General features: G+C 40.2%; 1 protein-coding gene across 1 annotated transcript in view; it reads right to left on the bottom strand.

The window, feature by feature from the left end:
- Positions 1-14,154, bottom strand: part of LOC109875786 (collagen alpha-1(XI) chain-like) — a 241,229-nt gene that overhangs the window by 165,105 nt on the left and 61,970 nt on the right. Inside the window, 5 exon segments of the mRNA XM_031836411.1 lie at positions 4,126-4,183; positions 4,373-4,422; positions 5,592-5,645; positions 6,645-6,698; positions 13,720-13,776. Of these exon segments, the coding sequence (XP_031692271.1) occupies positions 4,126-4,183; positions 4,373-4,422; positions 5,592-5,645; positions 6,645-6,698; positions 13,720-13,776 (273 nt within the window).

The following is a 14,154-nucleotide window of genomic DNA, read 5'->3' as shown; positions in this document are numbered from 1 at the left end:
GGGAGAGAGAGAGAGAGACAGGACAAGAGAAGACAGGCTATGTGCTCACTGCCCACAAATGAGGTGGAAAACTGAGCTGCACTTCCTAACCTCCTGCCCAACGTATGACCATATTAGAGAGGACATATTTCCCTCAGATTACACAGATCCCACAAATAATTCGAAAACAAATCCAATTTTGAAAAACTCCCATATCTACTGGGTGTGAAATTCCACAGTGCCATCACAGCAGCAAGATTTGTGACCTGTTGCCACGAGAAAAGGGCAACAGTGAAGAACAAACACCATTGTAAATACAACCCATATTTATGCTTATTTATTTTATCTTGTGTCCTTTAACCATTTGTACATGTTAAAACACTGTATATATATATATATAATATGACATTTGTAATGTCTTTACTGTTTTGAAACTTCTGTATGTGTAATGTTTACTGTTAATTTTTGTTGTTTTTCACTTTATATATTCACTTTGTATGTTGTCTACCTCACTTGCTTTGGCAATGTTAACACATGTTTCCATGCCAATAAAGCCCTTGAATGTGTGTTAGTGTCACCTAGAGGACTGGGCGAGGCCGGCTGTGTAGTTACAGACTCTTACAGCAGGATGACTGACTGGCTGGCTGATTTGCTGGCTGGCTGACTGGCTGGCTGGCTGATTGGCTGGCTGGCTGGCTAACTCTGTTTTTACCTTGATGTTACCCAGGCAGAATAGGTAACCAAACGACCAGGCTCTCCCTCTCTGCCCCTTCTCTCTCTCTCTCTACCCCTCCTATCTGTTTCTCCCTCTCCCTCTCTCTGCCCCTTCTCTCTGTTTCTCTCTCTCTCTACCTATTCTACCTGGTTCTCCTTCTCTCTGCCCCTTCTCTCTGTTTCTCTCTCTACCTATTCTACCTGGTTCTCCCTCTCTCTGCCCCTTCTGTCTCTCTCTCTACCCCTCCTATCTGTTTCTCCCTCTCCCTCTCTCTGCCCCTTCTCTCTGTTTCTCTCTCTCTCTACCTATTCTACCTGGTTCTCCCTCTCTCTGCCCCTTCTCTGTTTATCTCTCTCTCTACCTATTCTACCTGGTTCTCCCTCTCTCTGCCCTTCTCTCTGTTTCTCTCTCTCTCTCTCTACCTATTCTACCTGGTTCTCCTCTCTCTGCCCCTTCTCTCTGTTTCTCTCTCTCTCTACCCCTCCTATCTGTTTTCTCCCTCTCCCTCTCTCTGCCCCTTCTCTCTGTTTCTCTCTCTCTCTACCTATTCTACCTGGTTCCCCCTCTCTCTGCCCCTTCTCTCTCTCTCTCTGCAGCCTAAGCTCCTAATTTAGCCTGACAGGGTCTGGTGTGTCTCTTCTGAGGGTGTTTAGAGGAGATGGCACAGAAAAAGACTGGGACTGGAGCTTGTATCATGATCATGCTTTTCAACATGCTGCTTGGCTACACGTCTGGTGACAACTCTGTGGAAACAGATTGTTATCAGAGGATCAATTGGGCCACACTATTGGTCCAACTGTAAATCTGAACAAAAAAATGACTTTGCTCATTTATTTTTTAGATTACCACTTCAAAGCCATTCAAATGAGTTTTTACAATAATATTAGCTCCGCATTTCATTTCAGAATTAAAGACTGATTGTATAATGTTGCACCCAAAGAAAATCACGAGATTAATCAGAACAACAAGCTTATGTAGCCAAAAGTGTCAGACATTTTATAACCCCCCACCCAACCCTAAAAGTTGTGGCATTTTGTTTTTAGCCAATTTGGTCTTATCAAACGGGGCCAACAGTATTTCACCCATAAGCCTATAAACTTCCAAGTCCTGTTTCTCAGACCAACACTAGTCTATTGTTCAACAGGATAGATTTCTCCAGTATGGATCACCTGCCTCATTAAATCTGCCTGTAATTAACTTCAGATCCTCTGGAATGAGTGAGAGTATTAGACAGAAAATACCAGTGTTTTGGGAACCTATTGCAGGCCTGATTAGGACTCATATTCTCTCTCTTTCACCATTAGAGGCTAGGGGGTTGACCCTTCATTTCAAAACTGGAGGTCATTGTTTTGTAGAGATTGAGAATATGTGACTCGTTTCAGGAAACTAGGCATATGTCACACTTCACAGGAGAGATGTTTAAACATAAACTATTTGTTTTTGCCTTCTGGGACATGTGAACTTTTATGTTCTTTAATTACAAACTGGTATGCAATCTGTAAATATGAATACTATTCTTAAATTAGGAGCCTAGTTGGTTTATCCATGGAAAAAGTCAGCAATCTTCCCGCTAGCCATGATTGGTTGAGAAAATGAGTGGACTGGACATGCTGAGAGATGAGTTGGAATCAGGCTGCCATGATTGCTTGAGATTATGAGTGGACTAGACATGATGAGAGATGAGTTGGAATCGGTCTGCCATGATTGGTTGAGATTATGAGTGGACTGGACATGTCGAGAGATGAGTTGGAATAGGTCTGTAGCACACATCGGTCTATAACATGAGCTGGTCAGTATGTGTAGGTAATCCTTTTCTAACACAGCTTTTTTTGAAAGATATCACGTAGTAGAACTGCAAAAGTGTTGCTCTCCACTTTCTGGAGGACCGAGCTTTGAAATGAGTGTTATTAGAGAATGATAGCTCAGGAGACTGAGACAATTCTGCCGTTTGATTGCAAATATGCAGAGGGAGTCGAAAAGAGAACACACAGAAGGCTATTGTAATAAATACCTGTCTCCGGATTACATCTTCAAACTAAGGGCAACCATGGCATCCGTGACAGAGAGGGGGAAGCATCCATCCATGTATATGGGTAAGAGAGTCTAGCTAGCTACATTTTCAAATATTACATGTTTCTAATGTTGTCAGAAAGTCATTTACATTTCAAGCTAAAGCGTAATGTTAGCTATCTAGCTAACGTTAGCTGGTTGGCTCGCTAGCTAACGTTACGTGTATGATCAGTGTAGTAATATTATTTGTATTTCAGAGCATTGCTAGCTAGCTAACATTAAACCTGGTTGGTTAGCCACCTGCAGATTCATGCAGGGTAGTAAGGTTATGAGTTGGGGTTATGGTTAATTGTTTAGCTAGCTAGCTACATGTCTAAACAAAAGACTCCACTATCTATGCAAGTATGCAAGTAATCATTTCAACAGAATGTTCATGATGTCACAGCGACAACTGTCAATAGACGTAGCTGATAAATTCACTCTGGCCATCTACTTCGATTTCAGAGCACTCTCGTCTGAGTGTGCCAGAGTGCAGAATAACTGATGAACTTACTAATAAACACCGTTTGAATATGGCCGGTGTCAGTAAACGTTGGCAAAAAAGCTTAATACATTGGTGCCAGCAGCATAGTTACAGTCACCAATACTCTGGATAACATAAAAACAGCCTAACCAGCTCTTCTAAGGCAAGTAAAATGGTCAGAGTGAGCTGTTCTCTCATTTGTGTCTGGAAGTAGCTAGCAAGCTAGGTTACGTTAGCCAGTTAGCTTGGGTGCTTGACTGCTGTTGTTTGGTCAGAACGTTCGGATCAACCCTACTCCTCGGCCAGAGCATCCAGTGTGCTCTCTGAATGCTCCGAGAGTGAAACGCTCTGAGTTTACGAACGGACAATCTGATAAAGCTCTGAGTTTACCAACCCCCAGAGCATAAACTGAGCGCATTCTGGCACTCCAGACTGAATTTACCAAACACACTGTAGTATAAACCAGTATTTAGTCTTGAAATCTTTGGTTGTTTAGTACTGTACATGGCCTCACATGTGAATCCTTAAATAGATGGGTGTGGCTAAGGCTTAATTAAGAGGGTGTGAACTATGCTGAATGGGTTGTAGACAACGAGGAGATCTCCAGTAGGTCGAGCAAAATATTCAAGGGCCATTTTCTCAAAAGTGGGTTTACAAGTGTATCAACTTTCAAAGCACAATTACTTTCACATTGTTCCTCAACTGTAGTGTATGATATATCAAAAAATTCTACATAAGACCGAATCAAGCCATCCGGTCACATGGAGTTTCCTGTTTGCTTCACCGGTCATTTCCTTGAAGGATAAAGGATCTCAACCATTCATTTCAGAACAGCCTTTGGCCTTCTCATTTAGGGAGCGGTACACATGCAGGTGCTTGATACGTTACTGTTGCTCACCTTGTGTCCCTTGGCACCAGGTAGGCCGGGCAGGCCATCGAAGCCTCCGTCTCCCTGTAGAGAAACACAATGTGACAATGACCACCGAGTCCACAGACTACACAGACATCATCATGTATACGTTGGTAGTGACCAACACAGTGGTAGTGACCAACACAGAACATTCACACGTAACAGACAGAGACATCGTGTGCTTTTCATTCTCTGAGTAAAGTGACTAGTGGACAGAGACATCATGTACCTTTAGGACCCTGACTCTCCAGGCATTCCTCGGGTGCCAACTGCTCCACCACGACCCTGAGAGGAGAGGCATGAGAGAGAGAGAGAGAGAGAGATGATGAGGAGATGATAGCGAGAAGAGAGAGGAGAGAGGGAGGAGGAGAAGAGGAGAGAGGCAGGTGGGGGGGAGAAGAGGAGAGAGAGAGAGAGCGAGGAGAGGAGAGCGAGCCCAAGAGATGAGGAAGCGAGACGTGTAGAGGTAGGGATGAGAGCGAGCGAGAGAGAGAGAGAGAGAGAGAGCGCGAGAGAGGGATGGAGATGAGGAGAGATGCGAGATCTGGGAGGAGAGAGAGAGCGAAGATGCGAGAGAGAGAGCGAGAGAGAGGCGAAGGAGAGGAGGAGAGAGAGGAGAGGAGAGAGAGACGGGAGATGGAGAGAGGAGAGAGCGAGAGAGAGAGAGCGAGGTTAAACATGGAATCCTCAAGACCAATCAGGCAATGCCAATCTACCTGGAAATGCAATTACAGCCAATTATGTAATCTGCTGCCAGGTTATGTAATCTGCTGCCAGGTTATGTAATCTGCTGCCAGGTTATGTAATCTACTGCCAGGTTATGTAATCTGCTGCCAGGTTATGTAATCTACTGCCAGGTTATGTAATCTACTGCCAGGTATGTAATCTACTGCCAGGTTATGTAATCTACTGCCAGGTTATGTAATCTACTGCCAGGTTATGTAATCTGCTGCCAGGTATGTAATCTGCTGCCAGGTTGTGTAATCTACTGCCAGGTTATGTAATCTACTGCCAGGTTATGTAATCTGCTGCCAGGTTATGTAATCTACTGCCAGGTTATGTAATCTACTGCCAGGTTATGTAATCTACTGCCAGGTTATGTAATCTGCTGCCAGGTTGTACGTTTTGGGATTTTAAACTGGATTTTAGAACATTCGGAGAATTGTTTGTTAATGATAAACCGTTCAGATCGTACACTGCACCCACACTACACACCACACTACACACACACACAGCACACACTACACACTACACACACTACACACACACACACACTACACACACTACACACACTACACGCTACACACACACTACACACACACACAGCACACACTACACACAGCACACACACTACACACACACACACTACACACACTACACGCTACACACACACTACACACACACAGCACACACACCACACACTGGATGAGGCAGAGTTCACTCGGTCCACTTACCCTCTTACCAGATTTGCCTATTTGTCCCGCAGACCCTTGGACTCCCCTGGAGCCCTGTGCAGGAGACGTAATGATGGCCAGATTATAGTCAGCTAGGGAACATTCACTGAATAGGTATACATTAAATATAGGTGTAGCTGTAGGTAACTGTAGGTGAGGTATAGGTAACTGTAGTTAGATATAGGTAACTGTAGGTGAGGTATAGGTAACTGTAGTGAGGTATAGGTAACTGTAGTGAGGTACAGGTAACTGTAGTGAGGTATAGGTAACTGTAGTGGGGTACAGGTAACTGTAGTGAGGTAGAGGTAACTGTAGTTAGATATAGGTAACTGTGGGGAGGTAGAGGTAACTGTAGTGAGGTACAGGTAACTGTAGTGAGGTACAGGTAACTGTAGTTAGATATAGGTAACTGTAGTGAGGTACAGGTAACTGTAGTGAGGTATAGGTAACTGTAGTGAGGTACAGGTAACTGTAGGGAGGGTAGAGGTAACTGTAGGGAGGTAGAGGTAAATGTAGGGAGGTAAGGTACAGGTAACTGTAGTGAGGTATAGGTAACTGTAGTTAGATATAGGTAACTGTAGGTGAGGTATAGGTAACTGTAGTTAGATATAGGTAACTGTAGGTGAGGTATAGGTAACTGTAGTGAGATATAGGTAACTGTAGTGAGATATAGGTAACTGTAGGTGAGGTATAGGTAACTGTAGTGAGGTATAGGTAACTGTAGTTAGATATAGGTAACTGTAGTGAGGTAGAGGTAACTGTAGTGAGGTATAGGTAACTGTAGTTAGGTATAGGTAACTGTAGTGAGGTATAGGTAACTGTAGTTAGATATAGGTAACTGTAGTGAGGTATAGGTAACTGTAGTTAGATATAGGTAACTGTAGTGAGGTATAGGTAACTGTAGTGAGGTATAGGTAACTGTAGTGAGAAATAGGTAACTGTAGGGAGGTATAGGTAACTGTAGTTAGATATAGGAACAGTAACTGTCTATGTTAAGTGCAGTATGACTATGAGTGGGTTTAGTAGTCTCCAGCTATGTGTTAAACCTCTCACCTGAGGACCAGGGTCTCCGGCATCACCTTTAAGTCCAGAAGAACCAGGAACACCCTGAGACAAAGATGAACCAATGAGAAGCATGGACACAAACCTCGTTAGTCCTATTGGCTCGATCATCACCCCTCAGCCAGAGAGGTGTCCTATTAGCTGGATCAAAACACCACTCAGCCAAAGAGGTGTCCTATTGGCTAGATCATAACACCACTCAGCCAGAGAGGTGTCCTATTGGCTGGATCATCACCACTCATCCAGAGAGGTGTCCTATTGGCTGGATCATCACCCCTCAGCCAGAGAGGTGTCCTATTGGCTGGAACAGAACACCCCTCAGCCAGAGAGATGTCCTATTGGCTGGAACAGAACACCACTCAGCCAGTGGGAACTCCATTCAAGACTGTTGGAAAAGCATTCCACAGGAAGCTGGTTGAGAGAATGCTAAGAGTGTGCAAAGCTGTCATCAAGGCAAAGGGTGGCTACTTTGAACAATCTCAATATATAAAAAATATTTGATTTGTTTAACACTTTTCCGTTACTACATGATTCCATATGTGTCTTCATTATTATTCTACAATGGAGAAAATAGTAAAAATTAAGAAAAACCCTTGAATGAGTAGGTGTGTCGAAACATTTGACTGGTACTGTAGATTCATTTCAAACTTAATTTCCCCCAATGATTTACTCATCTCCTGTAGCTTGTTAGTGCCAGTTGACTGACAACTAACTTCAGAATCATAAAGTAGAACAAAGTCATAAACAAAACATAAACTTAAGTCTAAAATTGTGGGGTTCAATTGCAGGGCTGGATAGACATTTTAGAGCATATCATCTAGACACTATTAGTGATTTAACAATAGACACTATTAGTGATTTAACAATAGACACTATTAGTGATTTAACAATAGACACTATTAGTGATTTAACAATAGACACTATTAGTGATTTAACAATAGACACTATTAGTGATTTAACAATAGACACTATTAGTGATTTAACAATAGACACTATTAGTGATTAACAATAGACACTATTAGTGATTTAACAATAGACACTATTAGTGATTTAACAATAGACACTATTAGTGATTTAACAATAGACACTATTAGTGATTTAACAATAGACACTATTAGTGATTTAACAATAGACACTATTAGTGATTTAACAATAGACACTACTAGTGATTTAACAATAGACACTATTAGTGATTTAACAATAGACACTATTAGTGATTTAACAATAGACACTATTAGTGATTTAACAATAGACACTATTAGTGATTTAACAATAGACACTATTAGTGATTTAACAATAGACACTATTAGTGATTTAACAATAGACACTATTAGTGATTTAACAATAGACACTATTAGTGATTTAACAATAGACACTATTAGTGATTTAACAATAGACACTATTAGTGATTTAACAATAGACACTATTAGTGATTTAACAATAGACACTATTAGTGATTTAACAATAGACACTATAGTGATTTAACAATAGACACTATTAGTGATTTAACAATAGACACTATTAGTGATTTAACAATAGACCACTATTAGTGATTTAACAATAGACACTATTAGTGATTTAACAATAGACACTATTAGTGATTTAACAATAGACACTATTAGTGATTTTAACAATAGACACTATTAGTGATTTAACAATAGACACTATTAGTGATTTAACAATAGACACTATTAGTGATTTAACAATAGACACTATTAGTGATTTAACAATAGACACTATTAGTGATTTAACAATAGACACTATTAGTGATTTAACAATAGACACTATTAGTGATTTAACAATAGACACTACTAGTGATTTAACAATAGACACTATTAGTGATTTAACAATAGACACTATTAGTGATTTAACAATAGACACTATTAGTGATTTAACAATAGACACATTAGTGATTTAACAATAGACCCTATAGTGATTTAACAATAGACACTATTAGTGATTTAACAATAGACACTATTAGTGATTTAACAATAGACACTATTAGTGATTTAACAATAGACACTATTAGTGATTTAACAATAGACACTATTAGTGATTTAACAATAGACACTATTAGTGATTTAACAATAGACACTATTTAGTGATTTAACAATAGACACTATTAGTGATTTAACAATAGACAACTATTAGTGATTTAACAATAGACACTATTAGTGATTTACAATAGACACTATTAGTGATTTAACAATAGACACTATTAGTGATTTAACAATAGACACTATTAGTGATTTAACAATAGACACTATTAGTGATTTAACAATAGACACTATTAGTGATTTAACAATAGACACTATTAGTGATTTAACAATAGACACTATAGTGATTTAACAATAGGACACTATTAGTGATTTAACAATAGACACTATTAGTGATTTAACAATAGACACTATTAGTGATTTAACATAGACACTATTAGTGATTTAACAATAGACACTATTAGGTGATTTAACAATAGACCACTATTAGTGATTTAACAATAGACACTATTAGTGATTTAACAATAGACACTATAGTGATTTAACAATGATTTAACAATAGACACTATTAGTGATTTAACAATAGACACTATTAGTGATTTAACAATAGACACTATTAGTGATTTAACAATAGACACTATTAGTGATTTAACAATAGACACTATTAGTGATTTAACATAGACACTATTAGTGATTTAACAATAGACACTATTAGTGATTTAACAATAGACACTATTAGTGATTAACAATAGACACTATTAGTGATTTAACAATAGACACTATTAGTGATTTAACAATAGACACTATTAGTGATTTAACAATAGACACTATTAGTGATTTAACAATAGACACTATAGTGATTTAACAATAGACACTATTAGTGATTTAACAATAGACACTATTAGTGATTTAACAATAGACACTATTAGTGATTTAACAATAGACACTATTAGTGATTTAACAATAGACACTATTAGTGATTTAACAATAGACACTATTAGTGATTTAACAATAGACACTATTAGTGATTTAACAATAGACACTATTAGTGATTTAACAATAGACACTACTAGTGATGTAGCAATAGACACTACTAGTGATTTAACTTCTTCGATATAGGGGGCGCTCTTTTAATTTTTGGATAAAGAAAACGTTTCCGTTTTAAACAAGATATTTTGTCACGAAAAGATGCTTGACTATGCATATAATTGACAGCTTTGGAAAGAAAACACTCTGACGTTTGCAAAACTGCAAAGATATTATCTGTGAGTGCCACAGTACTGATGCTACAGGCGAAACCAAGATGAAATTTCAAACAGGAAATGCCACAGATTTTGAAGGCGCTATTTTCCAATGTCTCCTTATATGGCTGTGAATGCGCAAGGAATGAGCCAACACTTTCTGTCGTTTCCCCAAGGTGTCTGCAGCATTAGTTACGTCACGTATTTGTAGGCATATCATTGGAAGATTGACCATAAGAGACTACATTTACCAGGTGCTCGCTTGGTGTCCTCCGTTGCAATTATTGCGTAATCTCCAGCTGCGTGTATTTTTCCATTTGCGTCAGAGGAGAAACCCAACTGCCACCTTGAGGATTGATTCTAAACAACGTTTGCCATGTTTCTGTCGATATTATGGAGTTAATTTGAAAAAAGTTTGGCGTTGTAATGACTGAATTTTCGTTTTTTTTTCTTAGCCAAACGTGATGAACAAAACGGAGCGATTTCTCCTACACAAATAATATTTTTGGAAAAACTGAACATTTGCTATCTAACTGAGAGTCTCCTCATTGAAAACATACGAAGTTCTTCAAAGGTAAATTATTTTATTTGAATGCTTTTCTTGTTTTTGTGAAAATGTTGCCTGCTGAATGCTAGGCTTAATGCTATGCCAGGTCGCAATTGTAAATGAGAACTTGTTCTCAACTTGCCTACCTGGTTAAATAAAGGTAAAATAAAATAAAATAAAATATGCTAGCTATCAATACTCTTACACAAATGCTTGTGTAGCTATGGTTGAAAAGCATATTTTGCAAATCTGAGATGACAGTGTTGTTAACAAAAGGCTAAGCTTGTGAGCCAATATATTTATTTCATTTCATTTGTGATTTTCATGAATAGTTAACGTTGCGTTATGGTAATGAGCTTGAGGCTATGATTACGCTCCCAGATATGGGATTGCTCGACGCAAGAAGTTAACAATAGACACTACTAGTGATTTAACAATAGACACTACTAGTGATTTAACAATAGACACTATTAGTGATTTAGCAATAAAGACACTATTAGTGATTTAGCAATACAGACACTATTAGTTATTTAACAATAGACACTACTAGAGATTTAACAATAGACACTACTAGTGATTTATCAATACGGACACTATTAGTGATTTAGCAATACAGACACTATTAGTGATTTAGCAATATACACTATTAGTGATTTAGCAATACAGACACTATTCGTGATTTAGCAATAGACACTATTAGTGATTTATCAATATACACTATTAGTGATTTAGCAATACAGGCACTATTAGTGATTTAGCAATATACACTATTAGTGATTTAGCAATAGTCACTATTAGTGATTTAGCAATAGACACTATTGGTGATTTAGCAATAGACACTATTAGTGATTTATCAATAGACACTATTAGTGATTTAGCAATAGACACTACTAGTGATTTAGCAATACAGACACTACTAGTGATTTAGCAATAGACACTATTAGTGATTTAGCAATACAGCCACTATTAGTGAATTAGGAATAGACACTACTAGTGATTTATCAATACAGACACTACTAGTGATTTAGCAATAGACACTACTAGTGATTTAGCAACAGACACTACTAGTGATTTAGCAATAGACACTATTAGTGATTTAGCAAATAAAATCCCCTATTAGTGATTTATCAATACAGACACTATTAGTGATTTAGCAATAAACACTATTAGTGATTTAGAAATACACACACTAGTTTTAAAAGCATAAAATGGGCCCGACTTTGTCTCACAAGTCAAGAACTATTGGTTTTAAAAGGGAAAACACAATATAATAATACTGGGTTTTGTATAGCGCTGTTCTACCAACTGAGGTCCTCAAAGAGCTTTACACAGTAATGGGAAAACCCTCCATCCACCACCAATCAGCAGCATCCTCCTTGGTGATGCACGGCAACCATTTTGTGGTAGAACGCTCACCACACGCCAGCTATCAGGTGGAGAGGTCAGGAGTTATATTGGCCTATTAGGAACGCGGGGAAGGATTAGGTGGCCGGGAAATGACTGACAACACAGCTCTTAGCTCCCTCAGTAGATGCCTACTGGAGAACTTATTTGTATTGCTTTTAATCTTTTTAAATGAATTTCTTATTAACACTTTGTTCTAGCTAGCTATTTGCGTAGGTAGCTATCAGTCTTTAAAGGGAAATAAGTTCATGTATATATAATTTGATATACAGAGGAATACCTAACTGTCTTATGATTTAGATTATCTTGTTTGATATTGTAAATTTAATATGAGGGCCAGATTTAGGCAGGACTCCAGGGTTAACACCCCTACTCTTACGATAAGTGCCATGGGATCTTTAGTGACCACAGAGGGTCAGGACTCCAGGGTTAACACCCCTACTCTTACAATAAGTGCCATGGGATCTTTAGTGACCACAGAGGGTCAGGACTCCAGGGTTAACACCCCTACTCTTACGATAAGTGCCATGGGATCTTTAGTGACCACAGAGGGTCAGGACCCCGGGGTTAACACCCCTACTCTTACGATAAGTGCCATGGGATCTTTAGTGACCACAGAGGGTCAGGACACCGGGGTTAACACCCCTACTCTTACGATAAGTGCCATGGGATCTTTAGTGACCACAGAGGGTCAGGACACCGGGGTTAACACCCCTACTCTTACGATAAGTGCCATGGGATCTTTAGTGACCACAGAGGGTCAGGACACCGGGGTTAACACCCCTACTCTTACGATAAGTGCCATGGGATCTTTAGTGACCACAGAGGGTCAGGACTCCAGGGTTAACACCCTTACTCTTACGATAAGTGCCATGGGATCTTTAGTGACCACAGAGGGTCAGGACTCCAGGGTTAACACCCTTACTCTTACGATAAGTGCCATGGGATCTTTAGTGACCACAGAGGGTCAGGACACCGGGGTTAACACCCTTACTCTTACGATAAGTGCCATGGGATCTTTAGTGACCACAGAGGGTCAGGACACCGGGGTTAACACCCTTACTCTTACGATAAGTGCCATGGGATCTTTAGTGACCACAGAGGGTCAGGACACCGGGGTTAACACCCTTACTCTTACGATAAGTGCCATGGGATCTTTAGTGACCACAGAGGGTCAGGACACCGGGGTTAACACCCTTACTCTTACGATAAGTGCCATGGGATCTTTAGTGACCACAGAGGGTCAGGACACCGGGGTTAACACCCTTACTCTTACGATAAGTGCCATGGGATCTTTAGTGACCACAGAGGGTCAGGACGCTTGTTTAACATCCTAATGAAAACACGGCACCCTACGCAAGGCAATGTCCCCTTCACTGCCCTGGGGCAATGGGATCTCCTTAGACCAGAGGGAAGAGTACTCCCTACTGGACCTTCAGCACCACTTCCAGCAGCATCTTGTCCCCCATCCAGGGACCGACCTGGACCAACTCGGCTTAGCTTCCGAGGTAAGCCAACTTTGGGATGCAGGTTGGTATCAAATTAATACAAAAAATAAAATGAATGCAATAGAATAAAAAAAAAAGCTTTGAGCCTCTAATTGTGTTGGTTATTCATCTCTACTCAGCCTCATCCATTGAAAACTCTAGGATGAAGGCACTGTTATGGCTGGTGTATACCTCAGGATGGTTATACGTAGGAAGATATCTCATAGGAAGAAGGGTAAAAGGCCAGGGTGAATTATGACACGATACATTGTAGGTTTCTGACAGGGCAGTCAATGACCTGTGTTCACCTCTACGGAGAGACTAGGTAAGAGTGATGTGTCTGTCTGTGTGTGTTATCAGGGGGGGGGGGGGGGGGGAACTAAAACTCACCACTGGACCAGATCTCCCTGTGAGACCCATTGGACCTGAGGGACCTCTCATGGCGAGCTGTGGGGTAGATGAAAGGGGATGGAGTGGGATGGAGGGGAGGGAAGGAGGATGGAGGGGGGGAGGAGGATGGAGGGGATGTAGGGAGGGAGGAGGATGGAGGGGAGGGAGGGAAGATGAAGGGGATGTAGGGAGGGAGGAGGATGGAGGGCGTTGGAGGGGGAGGGAGAGTGAGGGGGGAAGGGAAGGGATGACAAATCACCAGTCAGAAGGAGACAGATGAACACCCTCCATATGTCCCAGTACCACACCCTACCATCCTATTCCTCACTCAGACACTACCTCATACCTCAGACACTACCTCATACCTCAGACACTACCTCATACCTCAGACACTACCTCATACCTCAGACACTAACTCATACCTCAGACACTAAC

This window comes from Oncorhynchus kisutch, linkage group LG11 (genome assembly GCF_002021735.2).
Source record: "Oncorhynchus kisutch isolate 150728-3 linkage group LG11, Okis_V2, whole genome shotgun sequence".
Lineage (NCBI taxonomy): Eukaryota > Metazoa > Chordata > Actinopteri > Salmoniformes > Salmonidae > Oncorhynchus > Oncorhynchus kisutch.
This window is presented reverse-complemented; position numbering and strand designations above follow the sequence as displayed.